The sequence below is a fragment of the Mauremys mutica genome, chromosome 1 (assembly GCF_020497125.1).
Source record: "Mauremys mutica isolate MM-2020 ecotype Southern chromosome 1, ASM2049712v1, whole genome shotgun sequence".
NCBI lineage: Eukaryota > Metazoa > Chordata > Testudines > Geoemydidae > Mauremys > Mauremys mutica.
In genome coordinates, this window is record NC_059072.1 from 77,310,799 (window position 1) to 77,330,772 (window position 19,974).

The following is a 19,974-nucleotide window of genomic DNA, read 5'->3' on the forward strand; positions in this document are numbered from 1 at the left end:
ATTTAAAAATTACAGTAAGGCTTCAACATATATTTAAAAGCCAAAGAAAGAATATTAGTAAATAATGCATCTCTAAAACAAAGGGATCCAATCCATACTCCAGGCAGGGACCATAGCGGCATCTAGTCTGACCTCCTGCATACCACAGACCACAGAGCTTCACCCACCCATTCTGACGATAGGCCCATAATCTCTGGCTGAGTTACTGAAGTCCTCAAAACTTAAAGCCTTCTAGGCTTTTATGTTTGTTGACTGACTTCCGTAGCAAATGAGCTCAGTTTAGAGTAGAAATTTAAACTGCGAGGTCTACAAACTTGACCAGAGATGTGAGAGTCAAGCTTGGATCTTACTCTGCATTAATAAATGTTTTGCAGAATCTCCTTTCAAATATGCCTGTGCACCACAAGTTGCTTCAGTGTGATTACCCAAGAGAGATTGATTAGAGTTCAGTATTATCAGGAGCAAGGCACTGCAGCTAACAAGCCATCTGGGCTGCCTGACAGACCATCCTGCATGACTGAATGAGGCAGCCAGCAGGCTGGTTCTGAAGATCAACAGGAACTGTAGCTTGCTGACTGCTCAATGCACATGCCCACATACTTTCTGACTCCCTGTGCTTGTCTCACCAAGCCCTGCTCCTGTTCTGCTCCTCCACAGCTTCAGCCCAGGCCCTGCCCTGCATCCAGCCTTGTTCCCATCCTGTCCCTGCCTTGCTCCTCCCTCAGAACCAGCCCTGCTCCTGCCTTATGTGACTTCTTGTAATCCGGTTCCAACACTCTATTCTGATTCCTGACTGCAACAGTGCCTCAACCCTTGGCTCTGGCATTTGCACTCTGACTCTGGTTCTGACCTTCGATCCTGGTTCTGGCCTTGTCTTGACCCTTGGCTCTGGAAATTGGAATCTAGCCACTAGGCCTGACTCCTGTTCTGACCACTAGGCCTGATCGCCTATGACCCAGTCTCTTGACAAATATGCAGAAGAAACAATAGACTCCAGTACACACTTATCTGTGTTGACTTTGTATTGCTAACAGAGAGGGAGGAGATTTTTGAATAAGAAGTCTACATCTTTATATAGCTGCTTTTTGGAGCAGAACTTCTAGTGTCAGTGAGACTGCTTGTGATGATTGCAGGACTGGACTCGAGATGAATAAAGGGATGCTCATTTGAACAATTATAAGTGTTTTGCTCCTAGTTAATTGAAGCTGAGTACAAATTAAAGAGGGCATGAAGAGTACTCATTTGTAAACTAATACCTATTTCCAAATGAGATATTTGATAGTCTTTTTTAAGAAAAAGACGCAAATTTGACTCCATCTAAAATTGTCCTTTTTGTCAAGATTGAAGAGATTTTTAGCTTCAAAACCTCTTCCCACAGCAGATAAACTACACTGGCCAACAATAAGTATATACTTTTAAAGTCTGATGTCCAAAGCTTAGAAGCAAGGTCTGTGTGGAAAATCTGGGACGCTCGTAATTCTAGCTCTGCTGGGTCATAAACATATCAAACCTTAAATTAGTCACTGTTTCTGAGTCTAAACATTGTCCATCTTGCAACTCAGATTGGTAGCTTTTAAGGTGTGAAGGGCAAAGACAGAATCCACTTTTGGAGTGGCACGTTGATTTTTTTGTTTTTAAATGGGAGCGGTTTGAAACTGCTCACTGGTTAGGAGTGTTAGAATAAGTTACAAAGGAGATTGATCAGTGGACAGAGGGCAAATGAGACAGTCATAGGTCCATGATAAATTTATTTGGCAAATATGATTTGAATTTATCACACTGCTATTTCCTTAACATGCAACCGATGTGTAGGGGGTTAAAGGAAAACCTACATAACTTTGTTCTTGAAATTAAACGATAAATGGGAAAGAAGAATGATGATACATCAGATATAAATGAAGAGGGAATATAATCTGATCTAGATTTTAAAAAAAATTAAATACCAAATATGGTTAACCATCATATCAATCTTAAGGAAGTTACAGAAACAAGAAGTCTAACATGGAAGAGTTCTTACGATTTAAAACTTGCATATACACTCTAAAAAACCTTGTTTCAAGAATTTTTGAGTAAGTATGGAGGAAGGCTGGTGATTCAACATTATATAGTACATATACATTAGAGCTGTTTTAAAATGAGTATAGTATTTGACCATCATACAAGGTTACCTGTTCAAAATAGGTGAAATCTGAACCTGTCATCTCTTCAGAAAGCACCTAGCAGCACCCATTGTTCACCAATGTAAGGTTATGCAAAGACTTGTTAAGCATGCTAGCCAATAAAGAATTACTGTAATCATGTCTTAAGGTATTCAAAGCTGGGAGTTCTGTTGGAGGCAGAAATTAATACAACCTAATAATATTCCGTAAATGGGAGAAAGATGTTCTAGCCACATAAATTAGAGGGGTTTTTTTTGTTTGTTTGTTTGGGGTTTTTTTTGCATTTCTATCACTTGTCTAAATGTGTTAAAAGAAAATATGGTAGAAAAAGTCAATGAAGTGTAAGAAAAAAGTTAGATTGGCTGAATTTTAAATTAGGAAAAAATAAGATACCCTTCAGGATCTGATTCTGCGACCTTTGCAAGTTGTTCCAGTAGGCTATAAATCAGTTGGACTACTTGAGTGAATGTTTGCACAGTCTGACACATTGATTTCAGTGGGACTCTTCACCAGATAAGTACAACTCAACATGAGTAAGGGTGACATAATCAGGCATGCAAACAGGGATTTAAAATATTAATTGTTCAAAAAAAGCTAACAAGCTTCTCTGTGCCCTTTATATTAATATTTGAAAAATACTTTAGCTCTGTAGTTTTCTGCTTTAGTGCTCTTATTTGCTGATTTTAGCAAAGTTGTTGGAGTAAAATAAAGAGAATTTGAGAAGAGGATAGAAACATCTGAGTGAAAATAACTATTAATTGTGGATTTATTTGTCTCTTTTTGTTCTATTTCTACAGCACCTAGTACAATGGGGGTCTTGGTCCATGATCATGGTCTTAGATGCTACGATAATACAAATAGTAATTAATAATAGAAATCAATCCAATGCACCACTTTGGAATTGTGACTGTGATTGCATTGCAGATGTATTCTGATATATAACCTGAACACATTTGAATCAATATGCAAGACAGTTTGAAAGAGACTTTGCAGAAATTATCAAAACTAAACTAAACTGTTTTTATCAGTGCATTATTTGACTTTACTCATTCATACAGGCTGCCTTAGAGAGAGAATGGCTAGCTTTGGATTCCACCCGCTTCCCTTCAAAAACACTGCTGCTCACAAACCAGCTGCACTGGCCAAAGGTAACATGTCATGGAAACTTCTTAGTCTTCCGTCTTTGTTCATTCCTTGAGGATATGCTACACTGGGGTGATTAATACTTCAATTTATTGACTTGAAAAACACAATTACTTTTAGAAGCCTCTGACTTCCTCCTCATCCCCAGATGTAATTTTTCATGTAGCTTTTCTTTCATTTGCTTAAATTTTTCTTTATTTTGGATTTCTTTCAACACTTTACTTCACAGTAGCTCAAAAAAAAAGATGATGTGCTTCATCTGCACATTTGGCAATGGATTAAAAATTGCTCGTTGACACAGTACTTTTAAAATACTAAAGTCTGCATTATATAGCAACAGCTGAGGACTTTCAGAACAGCTAAAGGTCATTGAACTGTAATGTCTGTTAGTTATTTGATAAACTTTGAAGTTTCAGCTTTTTGTGGGTGTTTTTGTTTTTGTTTTAGGTTTTTTTCCATTTTTCTTCTGCTATATGCAAAGTATTCTTTAAAATATTTTTGCCTGGATTAAAATAATGGATATTCATAAATGTACAGTCAGTTAAACTTTTTTTTTGCTTTTGTGATATAATTAAACTCCCCATCTTTTTGCAATATTTCATAGAGCATTTAGTTTATTGAAGATAAGGTCTATGATGGACCTATCATGTTTTGACTATACGTCTGAAATACAAACAAAGGGCATGACGCTGCAAACACACTCATGTTTAACTACACATGTGAGTAGCCTCATTAAAATCAACGAGGCTACTTGTGTGCATAAAGTCAACCCCATGAGTAAGCATTTCTAGGATCAGGGCCAAAGTTACAATACTATTCACTGATTTTTTTTTTTAATTTCCTTACTTACAAGTATGCTAGGCCTTTCAGTTCAGATCATAATTCATTTAATTTACCATGGCCTCCACATGAAGCCTGGCAGTGTGATGAGAGACCACATTCATTGTCATCAGAAAACACCCTGTTTAGTACCAGGTAAGCCAAAATCATTTCCTTTTTTTATTACTACCTGTACCTGCTCTGGCAGATACCAGAATAAACACTGGGAGAGTAATTAGTACTCCTCTTTGTGTTGCTTTTTGCAACTGTTTGAGTGCTAACGCAGAAATTACTGATTTGTAAGTAAATGCACTTATTAAAACTAAATAAAACAAATACAGTGTATTAGGTTTGCAATAATTTAATGCTCATTTAATTAAAATATCAAAGTTATAAGAATAAAAGGCTATAAATATGTAAATAATAAAATGTTAACAAAAAAATCTGATAATGTAGGCCTTAACATACAGATATCTATCTGATAAGAGTTTAAAAATATTTCTCACAGTGCTGTATTCCTTTGCAGAAAAGGACTGAAATATGCTTCATTGTAACTGAAATGTAAACATTCAAAATGGATGGCAAACTTTTATTACTCTCAAAGATAAAGCCTTCCAGGAGTATTAAAATAGATGTTTTTATTTCTGAGTTTCAGAAGGCATAAGTAGTTTGCAGAATAATAAAGGCTGCAAAGCCATCACACCATACTTTTACTACTGACCCAGATTTCAGTACTGCTCTGCTACTCCTTTGTCAGGTTAGAGAAGAGAGCTATGTCACGTCTCTCTGACTTGCAACCCAAAAAGAAATTATCTTTCAAATCGGAAAAAGAAGAGAAAATTTCAGAAGAATGGTATGTTCAAGTCTATCCTACTTTTTTTGTTTTTAACGTGAATTCTACACTATCAGGAACTATAGATGTAGAGGCTTTTAATAGGTACCCTGGTTAAGTAGGTATTTATTTCTAAATGTCAAAAATATTATTTTATACTTTTAACCAGCATGTGAGATATCAAGTCAATTAACTACAATTTCTTAACTGTTTAAGATGAGCATTGCAAGCATCTCTGTAGTTCAGTATGTCAAGTATCATACATGAGATGTCCTGTGTGCTTGCTGTATTCTATGTGAAAAGTGTGTGTGTGTGTGTGTGTGGAGAGAGAGAGAGAGAACTGTGCAGTTGATATGTGAAAATGTGTATATATTGATAGTGAAATATCACCTTTCTTTAGGGGTTTTAAAGATATTGCCACTGCACAGCTAATGCTGAAGAGGGCCCATAAAATGAAATCCAAGAAATCTAGTACTAAAAATCTAGGTAAGTCAACAGTTCTATTACAATATATGTTACATAAGAATATATATAAAATGTTGGAAACAGCAGGTCTCTACTTCTTCATCTGAAAGCAGGTTGTCACTTCTAGAAATTTTGCTTGTATTTTCTTAGATCGCTTCACACGTTAATATGAGGGAGGGAGGAAGGGAGGGAGGGATGTGCTTCAGAAATGAACATATTAAATCATCAAAAGGATGTTTGTTTTGTTTATATGTTCAATATATTAATATTTGAAAAAGTACTCTGGTGAATATTGAAAGGAATATTTGCCAAATATATGAAATGGTAACTTTGTTTCATTGTGTTCTGTGTATTCCCTTTGCTAGATATAAAGTTTATATTTCTATATTTTTGTCCTGATTAGATTTTTTTTCCTTCAAGAAAATATCTCAAGTTATAATAGCCTTGCTCAGTTTGAGTAGTTTTATATCTGTTTGATATGCTTAAAAGTCTGCCCTAAAAACATTTCTGTATCATGTAATCACACCTATCATCTCCGGCTCTTGATTACATTAAGTGCTATTTATATACATTTGTGAAGGTTTCAGTTTTTGATGTCTCTAGAATTGATCATAATTTGGCATTCAAGCTTCAGAGATGATTCTGTGAATCTTGGAAGGTGCTGTCCTCTCCTTTCTGACTGATGTTAAAATTATTCCTTCCCTGCATGGTTACCTCTTATGTCTGTGAATTTTCTCTGTGTATGCAGCTGTTAATACAGGAAAGGATAAAATATCTTAGTTGATTATTGGTGGACACCTTTAAGTTCATTAGTCATGGTAAGCTGTCTTGAGAAATCCTTCCATTAATAATATTTAACTCTTTGGTGATATGTTTGGAGCTATTACCACTGGCTATCCCTGTTTTGTGTCAAGTGGTGGTTAGTTGTTTTTTTGTTTTTGTTTTTTTTAAGTTTAAGAGTATCTTGCACTCAAGAGAGGGAAACACCACTTACAAATAAAAAGGTAAAGTTAAGAAAAGTTTGCAATTCCCCCCTTCCCTAGCTAAGTACCAGCATCTAAGACTACTTATGACAGAGCTCTAGATTTAAATAAAACGTACATACAATTACCGTAATCTTTTCTTTATGGATGAGGAAAAGACAATGGGCAGGAGGCTAAAACATTGTTATTTAATCCTTTATAGTTTCCTACCACACTGCCCAGCCACAAAACCATAAATATCTGGTGGCCAGCTGAATGTTTGACATATGTATAACTTGGTGGCCCATGTATCATTTTTAATGAATAAAGTCTATTAGGTTATATCATCTTTTCTCCATATGTTGTCTGGTTTATATTAGTAGTGATTAATTCAGTCATAAATGGTTTGCAAGTATCAAATTCAATTATCCTATTTTTTATTGTTGTTCTAGAGGATTTTTGGGATGTTTTTTATATTCAGATGATTGGAGGGGGGTTGGTTTTGTTTGATTCTAGAAAGTGCTGCACTGGAAAACTCTCATAAGTACGTGACTAGTGTTTAAAAAGTTAACAAAACTTTACAGTTTGAGTTGTTAGATCTGTATAAACCTGATCTTCTGTAGTTGCAAGATATCTCCTTCCATGACTACCCAGTAAAGAATCTCCTTTCCACATATTCCATCCAGGCAAAGGAGAGCAATGATTTTCAGTGTCAGTGCCCCCTCACAGAAAATGCCTATCTTCCACCCCCTTTCAGTGATTGGGCTGTTAGGCCAAGTACCTCCCTTCATCTGAACTGCTCTGGTTCAGCATGGTGAAAGAGGCACACTCTAAGGTAGTCAGAGCTAAATGAAGCTTAACTTAAAACCAACATTGTCAGTTGCACCCTGATCTAAATTGGACACTAGTGCAGATACTGAAGCACAGCTGTCAATCCCTCCTTGCCAGAAGTAGCACTAAGTATGTAAACAAGCAATTACATTCAGAACTTTCTGGGCTGGATTCTGTAGTCTGCCAAAGTTTCTTTGTGCTGCTTACTGGTCAGAAAATCCCAGTGGAAAATTCACCCTGTATAGGGGGGGATCTCAACATCCTTTTTAAGAATGAGAGAGGTCACAATCTCTTAGCCAGACCATTTAAAAAAAAATAAAAACACTTTGGCCACTTCTGTCAGTTGAACCTCTCATGCAGCTGGATATCCCCAGAACATGTGCTTCTTACTAACAAAAGGCAGGTAACAATCTCTCTAAACAATAAGCAGTTGTCAGCCTCATCATTTCCTCTTGTTTCCATAGCAACCAACATCACATCCTTTCCATCTTCTCTAAACTGGGGGATTTCAATTATCCCCATATTGACTGGGACCATTTCACTTCAGGACGAAATGCAGAGATAAAATTTCTTGATACTTTAAATGACTGCTTCATGGAGCAGCTGGTACGGGAACCCACAAGGGGAGAGGCAACTCTAGATTTAATCCTGAGTGGAGCGCAGGAGCTGGTCCAAGAGGTAACTATAGCAGGACCGCTTCGAAATAGTGACCATAATACAATAGCATTCAACATCCCTGTGGTGGGAAGAACACCTCAACTGCCCAACACTGGGGCATTTAATTTCAAAAGGGGGAACTATACAAAAATGAGGGGGTTAGTTAGACAAAAGTTAAAAGGTACAGGGACTAAAGTGAAATTCCCTGCAAGTTGCATGGGCCCTTTTTAAAGACACCATAATAGAGGCCCAACTTCAATGTATACCCCAAATTAAGAAAAACAGTAAAAGAAGTAAAAAAGAGCCACCGTGGCTTAACAACCATGTAAAAGAAGCAGTGAGAGATAAAAAGACTTCCTTTAAAAGTGGAAGTCAAATCCTAGTGAGGCAAATAGAAAGGAGCACAAACACTGCCAACTTAAGTGCAAGAGTGTAATAAGAAAAGCCAAAGAGGAGTTTGAAGAACGGCTAGCCAAAAACTCTAAAGGTAATAACAAAATGTTTTTTAAGTACATCAGAAGCAGGAAGCCTGCTAAACAATCAGTGAGGCCCCTTGACGATCGAAATACAAAAGGAGCGCTTAAAGATGATAAAGTCATTGCGGAGAAACTAAATGGATTCAGATTCAGATTCAGTCTTCACGGCTGAGGATGTTAGGGAGATTCCCAAACCTGAGCTGGCTTTTGTAGGTGACAAATCTGAGGAACTGTCACAGATTGAAGTGTCACTAGAGGAGGTTTTGGAATTAATTGATAAACTCAACATTAACAAGTCACCGGGACCAGATGGCATTCACCCAAGAGTTCTGAAAGAACTCAAATGTGAAGTTGCGGAACTATTAACTAAGGTTTGTAACCTGTCCTTTAAATCGGCATCGGTACGCAATGACTGGAAGTTAGCTAATGTAATGCCAATATTTAAAAAGGGCTCTCGGGGTGATCCCGGCAATTACAGACCGGTAAGTCTAAAGTCGGTACCGGGCAAATTAGTTGAAACAATAGTTAAGAATAAAATTGTCAGACACATAGAAAAACATAAACTGTTGAGCAATAGTCAACATGGTTTCTGTAAAGGGAAATCGTGTCTTACTAATCTATTAGAGTTCTTTGAAGGGATCAACAAACATGTGGACAAGGGGGGATCCGGTGGACATAGTGTACTTAGATTTCCAGAAAGCCTTTGACAAGGTCCCTCACCAAAGGCTCTTATGTAAATTAAGCTGTCATGGGATAAAAGGGAAGGTCCTTTCATGGATTGAGAACTGGTTAAAGGACAGGGAGCAAAGGGTAGGAATTAATGGTAAATTCTCAGAATGGAGAGGGGTAACTAGTGGTGTTCCCCAAGGGTCAGTCCTAGGACCAATCCTATTCAATTTATTCATAAATGATCTGGAGAAAGGGGTAAACAGTGAGGTGGCAAAGTTTGCAGATGATACTAAACTACTCAAGATAGTTAAGACCAAAGCAGATTGTGAAGAACTTGAAAAAGATCTCACAAAACTAAGTGATTGGGCAACAAAATGGCAAATGAAATTTAATGTGGATAAATGTAAAGTAATGCACATTGGAAAAAATAACCCCAACTATACATACAACATGATGGGGGCTAATTTAGCTACAACGAGTCAGGAAAAAGATCTTGGAGTCATCGTGGATAGTTCTCTGAAGATGTCTACACAGTGTGCAGAGGCGGTCAAAAAAGCAAACAGGATGTTAGGAATCATTAAAAAGGGGATAGAAAATAAGACTGAGAATATATTATTGCCCTTATATAAATCCATGGTACGCCCACATCTCGAATACTGTGTACAGATGTGGTCTCCTCACCTCAAAAAAGATATTCTAGCACTAGAAAAGGTTCAGAAAAGGGCAACTAAAATGATTAGGGGTTTAGAGAGGGTCCCATATGAGGAAAGATTAAAGAGGCTAGGACTCTTCAGCTTGGAAAAGAGAAGACTAAGGGGGGATATGATAGAGGTATATAAAATCATGAGTGACGTTGAGAAAGTGGATAAGGAAAAGTTATTTACTTATTCCCATAATACAAGAACTAGGGGTCACCAAATGAAAATAATAGGCAGCAGGTTTAAAACAAATAAAAGGAAGTTCTTCTTCACGCAGCGCACAGTCAACTTGTGGAACTCCTTACCTGAGGAGGTTGTGAAGGCTAGGACTATAACAATGTTTAAAAGGGGACTGGATAAATTCATGGTGGCTAAGTCCATAAATGGCTATTAGCTAGGATGGGTAAGAATGGTGTCCCTAGCCTCTGTTCATCAGAGGATGGAGATGGATGGCAGGAGAGAGATCACTTGATCATTGCCTGTTAGGTTCACTCCCTCTGGGGCACCTGGCATTGGCCACTGTCGGTAGACAGATACTGGGCTAGATGGACCTTTGGTCTGACCCGGTACGGCCATTCTTATGTTCTTATGTTCTTAAACTGATCCTCAGCCACCGTCCAGTCATCCACACCTCACTATTACCCTTATCCTGATTATATCTTGTTGATTTTTTTATGTTTGATCTTTTCCTAAACTCCAGATTGAATATTATGTTATTTGGCACTATTCCTTCCTAACATAGCTTCAACTAATTTCATCCAAAAACTTAATACTTATATTAAAATAATACAAACTCATTGATATAGACATTCCCACCAATCTGAGGATAAAGTACAAAGTATGCACCTACAACATTAATTATATGCTATAAAGAAGCAGGTTTCCAGAACGTCTAATATGTCCCTTCATTGCTCTATACATTCTTTACAAACAAAAATACAATAAAAATTAAGTTGTCAGCTGAACCATAGAATGACCAACCTCCAGTAGCTCTAAATACAAGGAAGTTACAGAATATTAACAAATAGGCATCCTTTTGTGCTCAAGTCTCAGTATCAGCCTGCTAACCAAACATGTTTCATGAGGAATCTTCCCATGCTACAGTAAGGATCTTTGCTAAATTGAAGATGTTGCATTCACACAGTAGTGACTTATTAAATGCTGTTTCATAGGACCACTCATGTGGTCTTGTCAAAGTGGATTACCTTCTTGCAAATGTCACCAACTTCCTCTGCCTTAGGGCTTCATTAGCTGACATCCACATACCCCCAAAATATAAAGTTAGCATCTGCCCTGAGTTTTACATAGCTCCTCTTTAAAAAGCCTACTTATTTACCACAGTGGAACTTGGATGGGATTAGCATTGTAATGAACATCCTGGGTTCCTGATGCTCTCTGGTGAGGGGACTTGTTCCCTTCTTCTCTCCATATATCTGCTTCTTATGGAGCTGTGATGAGTGAGTGGAATTCCAGATAATTAGTCACATTGTGTGGAAGCGTGTATTTTCCAGGGTCTCTTGGGTAGCTCACCATTCCACTTCATTCATAGTCTTCTGACCACTGAGGTGAAAACACACCAGCACATAACCTTCTGTGTTTGCAAAGGATACGGGCCAGAACAAGCCCTTTGCAGTCTTTGCTGCTTCGTGATCATGGGAGCACAACCAGATTTTGGTGACTCTTTGAAGCGAGACAAGAAAAAATGTGGACTTTAGTAAAAGTATCAGGAATGCCCATGCATGCCAGCAGACAGCGAAGAAACTAGCAGCTTTGTAAATTTGCTGGACTGGTGACCAGTGCAGGCAGCAGATTAAATGGCACAAGAGTATGTACCAGAAGACCAGGGGCCAGAACTGCACCTGGGGCAACTTGTAGACATTGTCCCAGTTTTGTGAGAAGTTTAACCGGGTTGTGGGCACTGTGCCCAGCACAGAGAAAACTGTGGGGACTGATAAGAGCAAGCACCAGTCACTGAGTGAAGACCATGAAGTAACTCTGTTGCTAAAACCAGTCCCAGAGCATACTTTGGAACAGGATCATCAGCAAACTCTGGGTCCATACTTGGAGAAGCTGATGCACTCCCTGAAGAACAGCCTGCTGCGGAGCCTGTAGCAAACACAGAAGGGACAAAAGCTGCCCCTGAGCCCGGTAAGTTTCTGGCTCCAATGTAATGTTTATTACTACAATAATGAGAGGGATTCTTGCTCTAACAACCAATGCAAAAGTTATGAGAAGTCCCGACTAGCAGCATGTATTCACTAATGGCAGATTGTATGTCAGGAGCTTGACATTCTGTCTCCCTTTCCCCTCACCCCCACATCATATGGAGTTCAAAATGACAACCAGGAAGTGCAAACCATAATAAACACCTTTAAAGAGGATTTTTACTGGAAAGACAGATTTTTTGCTAGCCCCATTCCTGTTTCATAAAAATAATATTACATTGCCGTGCGTTTGCATTTGCCGCACTGTAATCACTCAATGGTCTATGGAGCTGCCTATAAAAATGAACTGTGTGTTTAGGGAAATGTGATCCATTTTCAAAACTAATTAATTTCAGTTAAAGGTAGTCCATGCAGACCACAGATGACACAATCATTTGTCCCAAATATGACTGGGGTTTGAACCTTAGTCCAAAAATGTGCTGTGGGAGGGAAGGAGGAATGCAGCCATAACAGAGTGAGATAACTCAGCATTCTGTTCATTCAGTCATGGATTCTGACCCAATCCTGGTTGCTAATAGCTGCAAACTTTTCCTGAAGCAGGAATTCCAGATAGTCACATTGTGTGGAAGCATGTATTTTCCAGGGTCACGTGGGTAGCTCACCAGCCCACTCCATTCATAGATGTGCTGTTCAATCATTATATGCTTGAATATTTCTGATGCATACACTGCAGATTTACAACCAGCAGCTTGGAATAACGTCTTCCTTTGCCTATAGGGCACCATAAGAACAGTTATGGCCTCCCAAAATATGAAAAGCCTGAAATGATTAAGAAAAAAAAAAAGCTTTTTGTAGCAAAGCCACCGGCCATTCCCCCTCCCTCTCTCCAACCCAAGTAATTATGCAAGTTTTGTAAAACAAAAACAGCTTTGCGTTTTTATTTACCATTGTGTCTGCACTACCTTAATTGTGGTTACCCAGGCTGTCTCTCGGGAGATTCTGTGGACTGAAGCATCCATTTCACAGTATATTGCAGTTCAGTTTTGAAATGTAACATTTTATGTCCCTGAAATTCCACAAGAAATAATTCTGGGCTCCTCCACTGAGCTTTTTGATACCCTCTATGTTGTGTCCTATTGCAGTCCCCACTACTAGCTGCTGTACCTCCACAGCTAGATATCAGTACCTTCATGAACCATTCCAAGAGGAAGCATTTCTCTGTACTGATGGTTGATGTTCTTGAGAGGGCTAACAAGCAAGTCCAGTACCAGAAACACGGGGACTTAAGACTGGAGAAAAGGCATTCTGAGAGGCAAGAGGACAGGCTGAGAACAGGATATCCGTGCGGGAGCAGGAACAGTGGCTAAGGACAGGACTCAGCATAAAGAACTGTTTGAGCTGCTCGTCTTAGTCATAGCTGCAAGATTATTGGCTCCTGTTGCCTTTCCCACACTATGGCTTGATTCTCCTGTGACCTACCCTGAGTCCAAAAATAGCTGCAAAAACTCCATGTCTGGGTGGCCCATTCAGTCTGGCACCATGAGCAGCTGGGCAGGGCAAACTAAACCCAATGTGGCCCTCTATCTTGACCCCCCTCTCCTGTGAATACCTCCATCCACCTCCTGCAGCACCAACTGCATGGAAAATGAGGAAAGAGGGGAAAGGAGAATAGGGAAGCCTGGGGACATATTTTGGGATATTCTTTTGTAACTGGTGTTTTGGTGTGATAATGGCAGCTGTCCTGCCTGGCTGTGCGTGACTGCTGCACTGTTTTAAAGCATGTGTATATATATGAAGCCTTTTATCTCACCAAGAAAGTTTATTGCTATCACTGCATCTCATAATACAACCAAGATTTGAATTAATAAAGCTAAACATAAAGTCAGGAACAATTAAGAATTAGTAAGCAAACGCTATTCCTAGACAGTTAGGTAAACCAATCCACATGTCAATCACTTCCTTATTGAACCCATACTGTGACTCACTTCTCACCCATTTCATAAGACATCGTGACATTCATAATAACTGTGCATGGCAATCTAGCCCTGTTTCCCGCTTCCCACCCACATACACAAGCACATTTATAGAGATACTATTCCACCTCTTCCACTGGGCCATGCAAGTCCATAATATGGGAGCACATACCATCCCTGACTTCCGTTGCTCGGGTTCATCCAGCTCCAGCAGCGGTAGGTGCACTTTATGACTGAGTGTACCGATTCAGCAGCCCTGTTACAGAGTGCAGGGAGTGAATCGATGAGCCTGCACTCTGATCACTTAGAGGCTAATTAGTACCCCAGCTGATTGGGATCAATGAACTCACTTCGCTCATCAGCCCCGGGCTGATACGAGGCACAGGAAGGACGTGCAAAGGGAAAAAAGAGAGAAAGGGGAGATCAGAGGGACAGGGCTAGCTGGGGCTGGTCACAGAGAGAGCTCAAACTAAGGAGACCTCTTCTCCTCTCAGGTCCTGACCTGAGAGGGTCTAAAGCTGCAGCTGGAAGCACTGGGTAAATAGGTGGGAGCATGGGGTACTGCGGGAATATTGGTGAAGGGGATGTGCACTGAAAGCACACCTAGAGGACTCTGTGCAGTTTTTGCAGATTAACATGAGCCAGTTATGGGGTTTGCCTTCCTCAAAAGCTTAGTTTATGGAAGGACTTTATGTATTGTGACAGACCCAGGCCAGTGGACCTAGTGGGACCCCTGGAGAAGACGGCTCAGGGCCACCAATATATACTTGTTGTTTTGGACTGTGCTACTCGCTACCCAGATTTAAGTTAATGGAGCTAACCTTGAGAGAAAGGCTGATGAAACTTGCAGCCAGGCGGGTAGGGGGTCAGGCTAAAGTGACTTTACAATTCCTTTGTGGCATCTCAATCTTTGGCTCCTCCAGAGGCTGGAGAGATCATTACTATAACTTAGACAGCCAGTGGAGGTCTAAGATATGGCAGCATCCTCCAGACTTCCCTATAGACCACAGCACTGCCTGGAATCTCCAGATTCGGTACACTGCAGTCCCTGTTTCTATATAGGTTTTTATACCATGCTCATGACCATAGTATGTGAGTGCCTTTCAGTAGTTTCAGTTTAATAATTGAGGCCAGATCTTTGGAGTCCCTTAGCCAATCAGAGATGGTAACAAGTATTACTTCTAGATGCTGCTGTGTGAGAGCCTAATGTCAGCAAGGAATCCAAGAGTACTCCTGAACTAGAGACTGAATTGAATTATTGTGAATTTGTTCCTTCAACCAACAGAGATGCACCATGATTGGACGCTCTTAAAAAAGACTTCCTCACCCCCCAACACACATCCCACCCCTAGCCATGCCCCTATCATGCCCTCTACCCTAGGACTTGTGATGGGGTCCTGGGTCTGGAGTACTTGCACCAAGGGAATCCTCCCCTGTGCAGAACTGGAACTTCTAGGGCCCCTTCATGCCACTCCAGCCCTTTCACTTGGCATGAAGGGACTCCAGCCAATTTTCTTATCTAATTCTGCTGCCATTGAAGTTAATGGAAAAACACACCTTGACTTTGGAGGGATTAGGGTCCGACATGTATAGACTTAGCTCCCTTTTCCCTCACCCTCACCCCTCCAAAGGGCTACATACTTTGCTGCTGGCTCTCAGCCTCACTGATTAAGAAGTAATGCTGTCCCCACTAAAGCCGCCTCCTCCCCTGGCTCCCTCGGGGACAGTCTCATAATGGAGAAACTGACATCAGTCTGACACACCCACTCTCTCCAAAACTGCACTTCCCATCTTCCCTAATCCTTATACCCTGCCTGCCTACTCATTCTTTTCCTGCTAAGTTCTATTCTTTTTTCTCTTCATTGTCCTCAAGCTACATCCTTTCCTCATTGTCCCCACTGCTAAGTCCCTTATCACTGCTAAAAACCAATCCATCACCTTGTAACAATCTCTTTTCTTCCTTCATTTACAGTCTCCTCCCCCCATCACTAACCATATCACCTTTTTGCCTTGGTTCCCACCTTTGGGTCTCACACTGTTTACTGCATCAGGTAGGGTTGCCAGTTTTGGTTGGACGTATTCCTGGAGATTTAATCATATGACATAATCTTTAATTAAAGATTAATCTTTAATTCCTGCAGACTCTAGGCCAATCCTTGAGGGTTGGCAACCCTATCGTGAGGTTCAAACTTACCATCCTCACCTACCTCATCCTATACAATGCCTCCCACTCCAACTCTGTGCATTTCTTCCAGTTCTTGTGTTCTTCTCACTCCTTTCTTCATCTCCTATTCTAGATACCTGACTTTAGCTTATTTCATTCTGCTCCTTGTGTGTGAGACTCTCTCCTTGTCCTCAAGCATGAGTTTCCTTCATATCCCTCCTTAAATTCATCTGTTCAAGCAGTCCCTTCTCCCTTCCCATCATTAATAAACTGCAAAACTCCCTTCTCCTGAACTGTTGTCCAGTATTGGTTTTGCTTTTCTTATATAAATTGTAAGTTCTTCTGGTGTGGGAATGTTTGTGTCCATCTATGACTCTTTACAAACATTTTTTGATAAGTTATGAAGACTTAAGACTATGTGGCCTGGTAATTATGGGAATGATTATGGAGAGTATGTTTCCACAGGTTGCTGAAGGCACCTCTACTTTGAACAGGATAGGATATGTTAAAGGGCTTTCGGTTCATTTATGTTCCTCAAGTTTAGCCTCAGATAATAAAATATTTGTGATTTTCTTTGCTTTGGTTCATATAAAGGTGTTTCCACCTATCTATTAAGTTGTAGGCATTGGGGTTTATGTATTTGTTTACCTAATATTTATGATTGAGATCCCCACCTTCAAAATAGAACTTCTAAATATTTTCTAAAATATATATCCTTTTAAAATGTAGTTTAGCTTTCCACAGGTGGATGATTTAGAAATCTTTTAAAGGTATATAAAAAAGTCAAGATGGTTGCTTCTTTGTACTTACATTAATTTATTTTAGAAGTAATATAATTGTTTTTGTTAATGTAAAATGTACACAAGAGATTCTGTTTCTTTTATTAAACGACTAAAAGGTGAATAACTGCTTCAAGGAATGAACAAGCCAGATCTGACCTCTGATTTTAACTTGTTCTTGTCGTCTAGACCCAGCTGTGCGCCTGGCGTTGTTCAGAAACAATGAAAATAAACATCCCCCTGTGAAACCACCAAGGAAGAGACAGCCAGCAAAAGAGACAGCCAGCAGTTACTTTGAAGGTATGAACAGGAGTTTCCCTTTATATTTATTTATGTATTTTGCAATGTCTTTGTGCAATTCTTTTTCAGTTATGAAAACACATGCAGAAGTAAGAGAAGGCATTAGCTCCAAGTGTGTGTGGACAACTCAAATGACGTGATGAAACGTTTCAGTTTTAATACATTTTTTTCCAGTGATTAATTTGTAATGTGCACTGTAGGCCTGACCCAAAGCTCATTGAAATCAATGGGAATTTTTTGATTGACTTCAGTGAGCTTTGGATCAGGCACTAAATACTTTTAAATTGGGGGAGTTGGTTTAAGTGACATGCTTGAAGCTACATGCAGAGAAGGGAGGAGAAACCAATGTTCCCTCTAATTTTTTACATCCATTTGTGGAATGAATTCTGTTATGTGCACTAATATGGAGATGATGTGTGGCGGGGTGGGGCCACGGGTTTCGGAGTGTGGGAGGGGGCTCAGGGCTGTAGCACAGGGTTAGGGTACAGGGGGGATGAGGGCTCTGGGGTGGAGCTGGGTATGAGGATTTTGGAGTGTGGGAGGGGGCTCAGGGTTGGTGTGGGGGGGGTGAGGGCTCCGGCTGGGGGTGAGGGTTTTGGGGTGGAGCCAGTGATGAGGGGTTCCGGGTGCGGGAGGGGGCTCAAGGCTGGGGCAGAGGGTTGGATGTGGGGAGGAGGGGGCTGAGGGCTCTGGCTGGGGGTGCAGGCTCTGGGGTGGGGATGAGGGGTTTGGGGTGCCGGCTGGCATGGAGATGGGTCAGGGAGAGAGGACTCCCCCAAGCCCTCTGTCACCACAGTAGTAGTAGTTTAGAGGGAACTTAGTGAAAGACCCTTTCAACAAAATGGGGAGCTGCTCACATGCTGTGGGATTGGAGGTGGAACTGCAAGACACCAGCTGCTACAGATTTAATAAACTATTTTATACAAGCAACAAAGCACTGTACAGAGAAAATACAAAGCAGTAGCATAGAATACTATGAATGGTAATAACCAGAGAAATAATATAGTTTAGGCCTTGTGTACACCCTTATCTATTTCAGACACAGTACTTGTTTCTTACCTATTTAAATACACAAAATAACACCATTTCTAATCTCACTTCGTTTCTTGGTTATTTTTTTTTCAAGTTACCCATTCCTGAAGACAATGAACCTTTTTTTATTTTTACAAACTGTTCTGTGAATTCAGAAGAAGAATATGATAAAAATCTTTAAATGAAAAAAAAAACCACACATTTTTTTTCCGTGCTCATACAATTCAAACATCATATTGAACATTCAAAAAGAATTCACCTTTGGGCTGAGGGTATACCTGAGAAATTTCAACAGAACATATAAAAGTTCAAATTTTCAAATGCCCTCAGCATTTGTTCAATTCTGTTACTATTGAAGTCAGTGGTAATACTCCAATTGTCTTCACTGGAAGCAGAGTTAGGCCAATGCTGGGTACTTTTCCTGTCATCCACAGCTATTCCCCTCTGGTCAGTGAGTTGGCTGGGTTTTTTTTTTCCAGCAAACTCTCACAGGCACTGCATGCTATTCCTTCTCTGAAGGGGTTCTGGTTAGACTGAGAATGCTTCATTCCCTGATCAAGTGTGAGGAAAGCATCTCTAGTGCACACAAGATGGCTTCAGATGGGCTTGCCAGAAGGCATTAAGTTGGGGATGGGAATTAGAGTCAAGAGCACACCTGAGAACAGCTGCTTGTGCTGTTGTGATACTACCAGGATGACTTCAGAGCTTTCTGTGCCTCAGTTTGGCCTCCACAAAACAAAGAGCCTGCATGAGAGTTTCACTGAGTTGGGCTGGAACAGGACCTGTGCAGACTGTTGCTTGTCTCCCGTCTCACAAGCACCAGGCCAATGTCTTCCCTTCCTGCCCTTTTGACCATGCCTTTTTCCTGCCTTGTGCAGATCTTCTTGAATCTTTCTTTATGGTAGGAGTTCCCACTCTCTGCCAACAAGCTCTGTAGAGATACCAGGTAGATACAAGGTGGGTGAGGTAATATCTTTTAGTGGACAAACTTCTGTTCAAGCCCTGCAGACGTTATCCCCCAGAGCAGGAGGAGGAACGAACCAATCACCTGACTGGTAGGAATCAACTTCAACCATACAACCCGTTTTCCCTCCACAGCCTGCCAGCCTGCCTGCCAATCAGTGCTCTGGTGGAGGATTTGAATCCCAACCCCTCTCCTTTAGAACCCACTAAAGAGAGCTCTCAAAGAAGAGGGTATCTACATTCTAAATATTCCTGCTTTAATGTGGGAGGTGGGGAGGAGAAATTATAACATCAATAGCAAGAACACATGTTATCTGTTAAATAAGGGGATTGCTACTTTTGAAAGGGGATGCCCTAGGAAGTGAAACAATTAGACCATTTTTAGCTTTTTAAACTGGAACACATCACAGTAGAGAACATCCAGAAGGATTTAAGTTGTCAAATGTATGGTATGTCTCTTGAATCTTCTCTGTTCTTTTGGTTGTACTTATGGATTATGGTTAACAATATTTAAAATAAACCTAATGCAAAAAAGAAACACTGCATAGTAGGAAAACAAGTGGTAGAAAAAACAATGTATATAAAAGCTTATATCTGACTACTATGTATACAGTATTAACCAGTATTGATGGTTATTTAAACCACTGGTATCATATTTGTATTTTACATTCTATCCTTGGGTTGGTTAAATTTGTTTCAACTTTAAATATATCTGGTATTTCATTTTTTCATGGTTACTTTAAAATATTTATTGTTCTAAGGATTAATGGATGCCAAGTATTTGTGAGAAGGGAAGAATATAGCAAACTTTTTTGTCTGGAAACAAGTTCATTGAATGGAAGGAAAAAACTTGCACTTTAATAAGATCAACAATCTGGTGAACTAAT

At 40.0% G+C, this 19,974-nt stretch overlaps 1 protein-coding gene across 7 annotated transcripts in view; it reads left to right on the top strand.

The window, feature by feature from the left end:
- The window catches only part of LRRIQ1 (leucine rich repeats and IQ motif containing 1), a 165,157-nt gene that overhangs the window by 90,309 nt on the left and 54,874 nt on the right, over positions 1–19,974 (top strand). For all 7 annotated transcript variants that reach the window (XM_044980054.1, XM_044980049.1, XM_044980039.1 and 4 more), the window contains exons 19-23: positions 3,218–3,307; positions 4,156–4,277; positions 4,879–4,974; positions 5,354–5,439; positions 16,982–17,092. In XM_044980054.1, the coding sequence (XP_044835989.1) occupies positions 3,218–3,307; positions 4,156–4,277; positions 4,879–4,974; positions 5,354–5,439; positions 16,982–17,092 (505 nt within the window). The remainder of the gene's footprint in view (positions 1–3,217; positions 3,308–4,155; positions 4,278–4,878; positions 4,975–5,353; positions 5,440–16,981; positions 17,093–19,974) is intronic.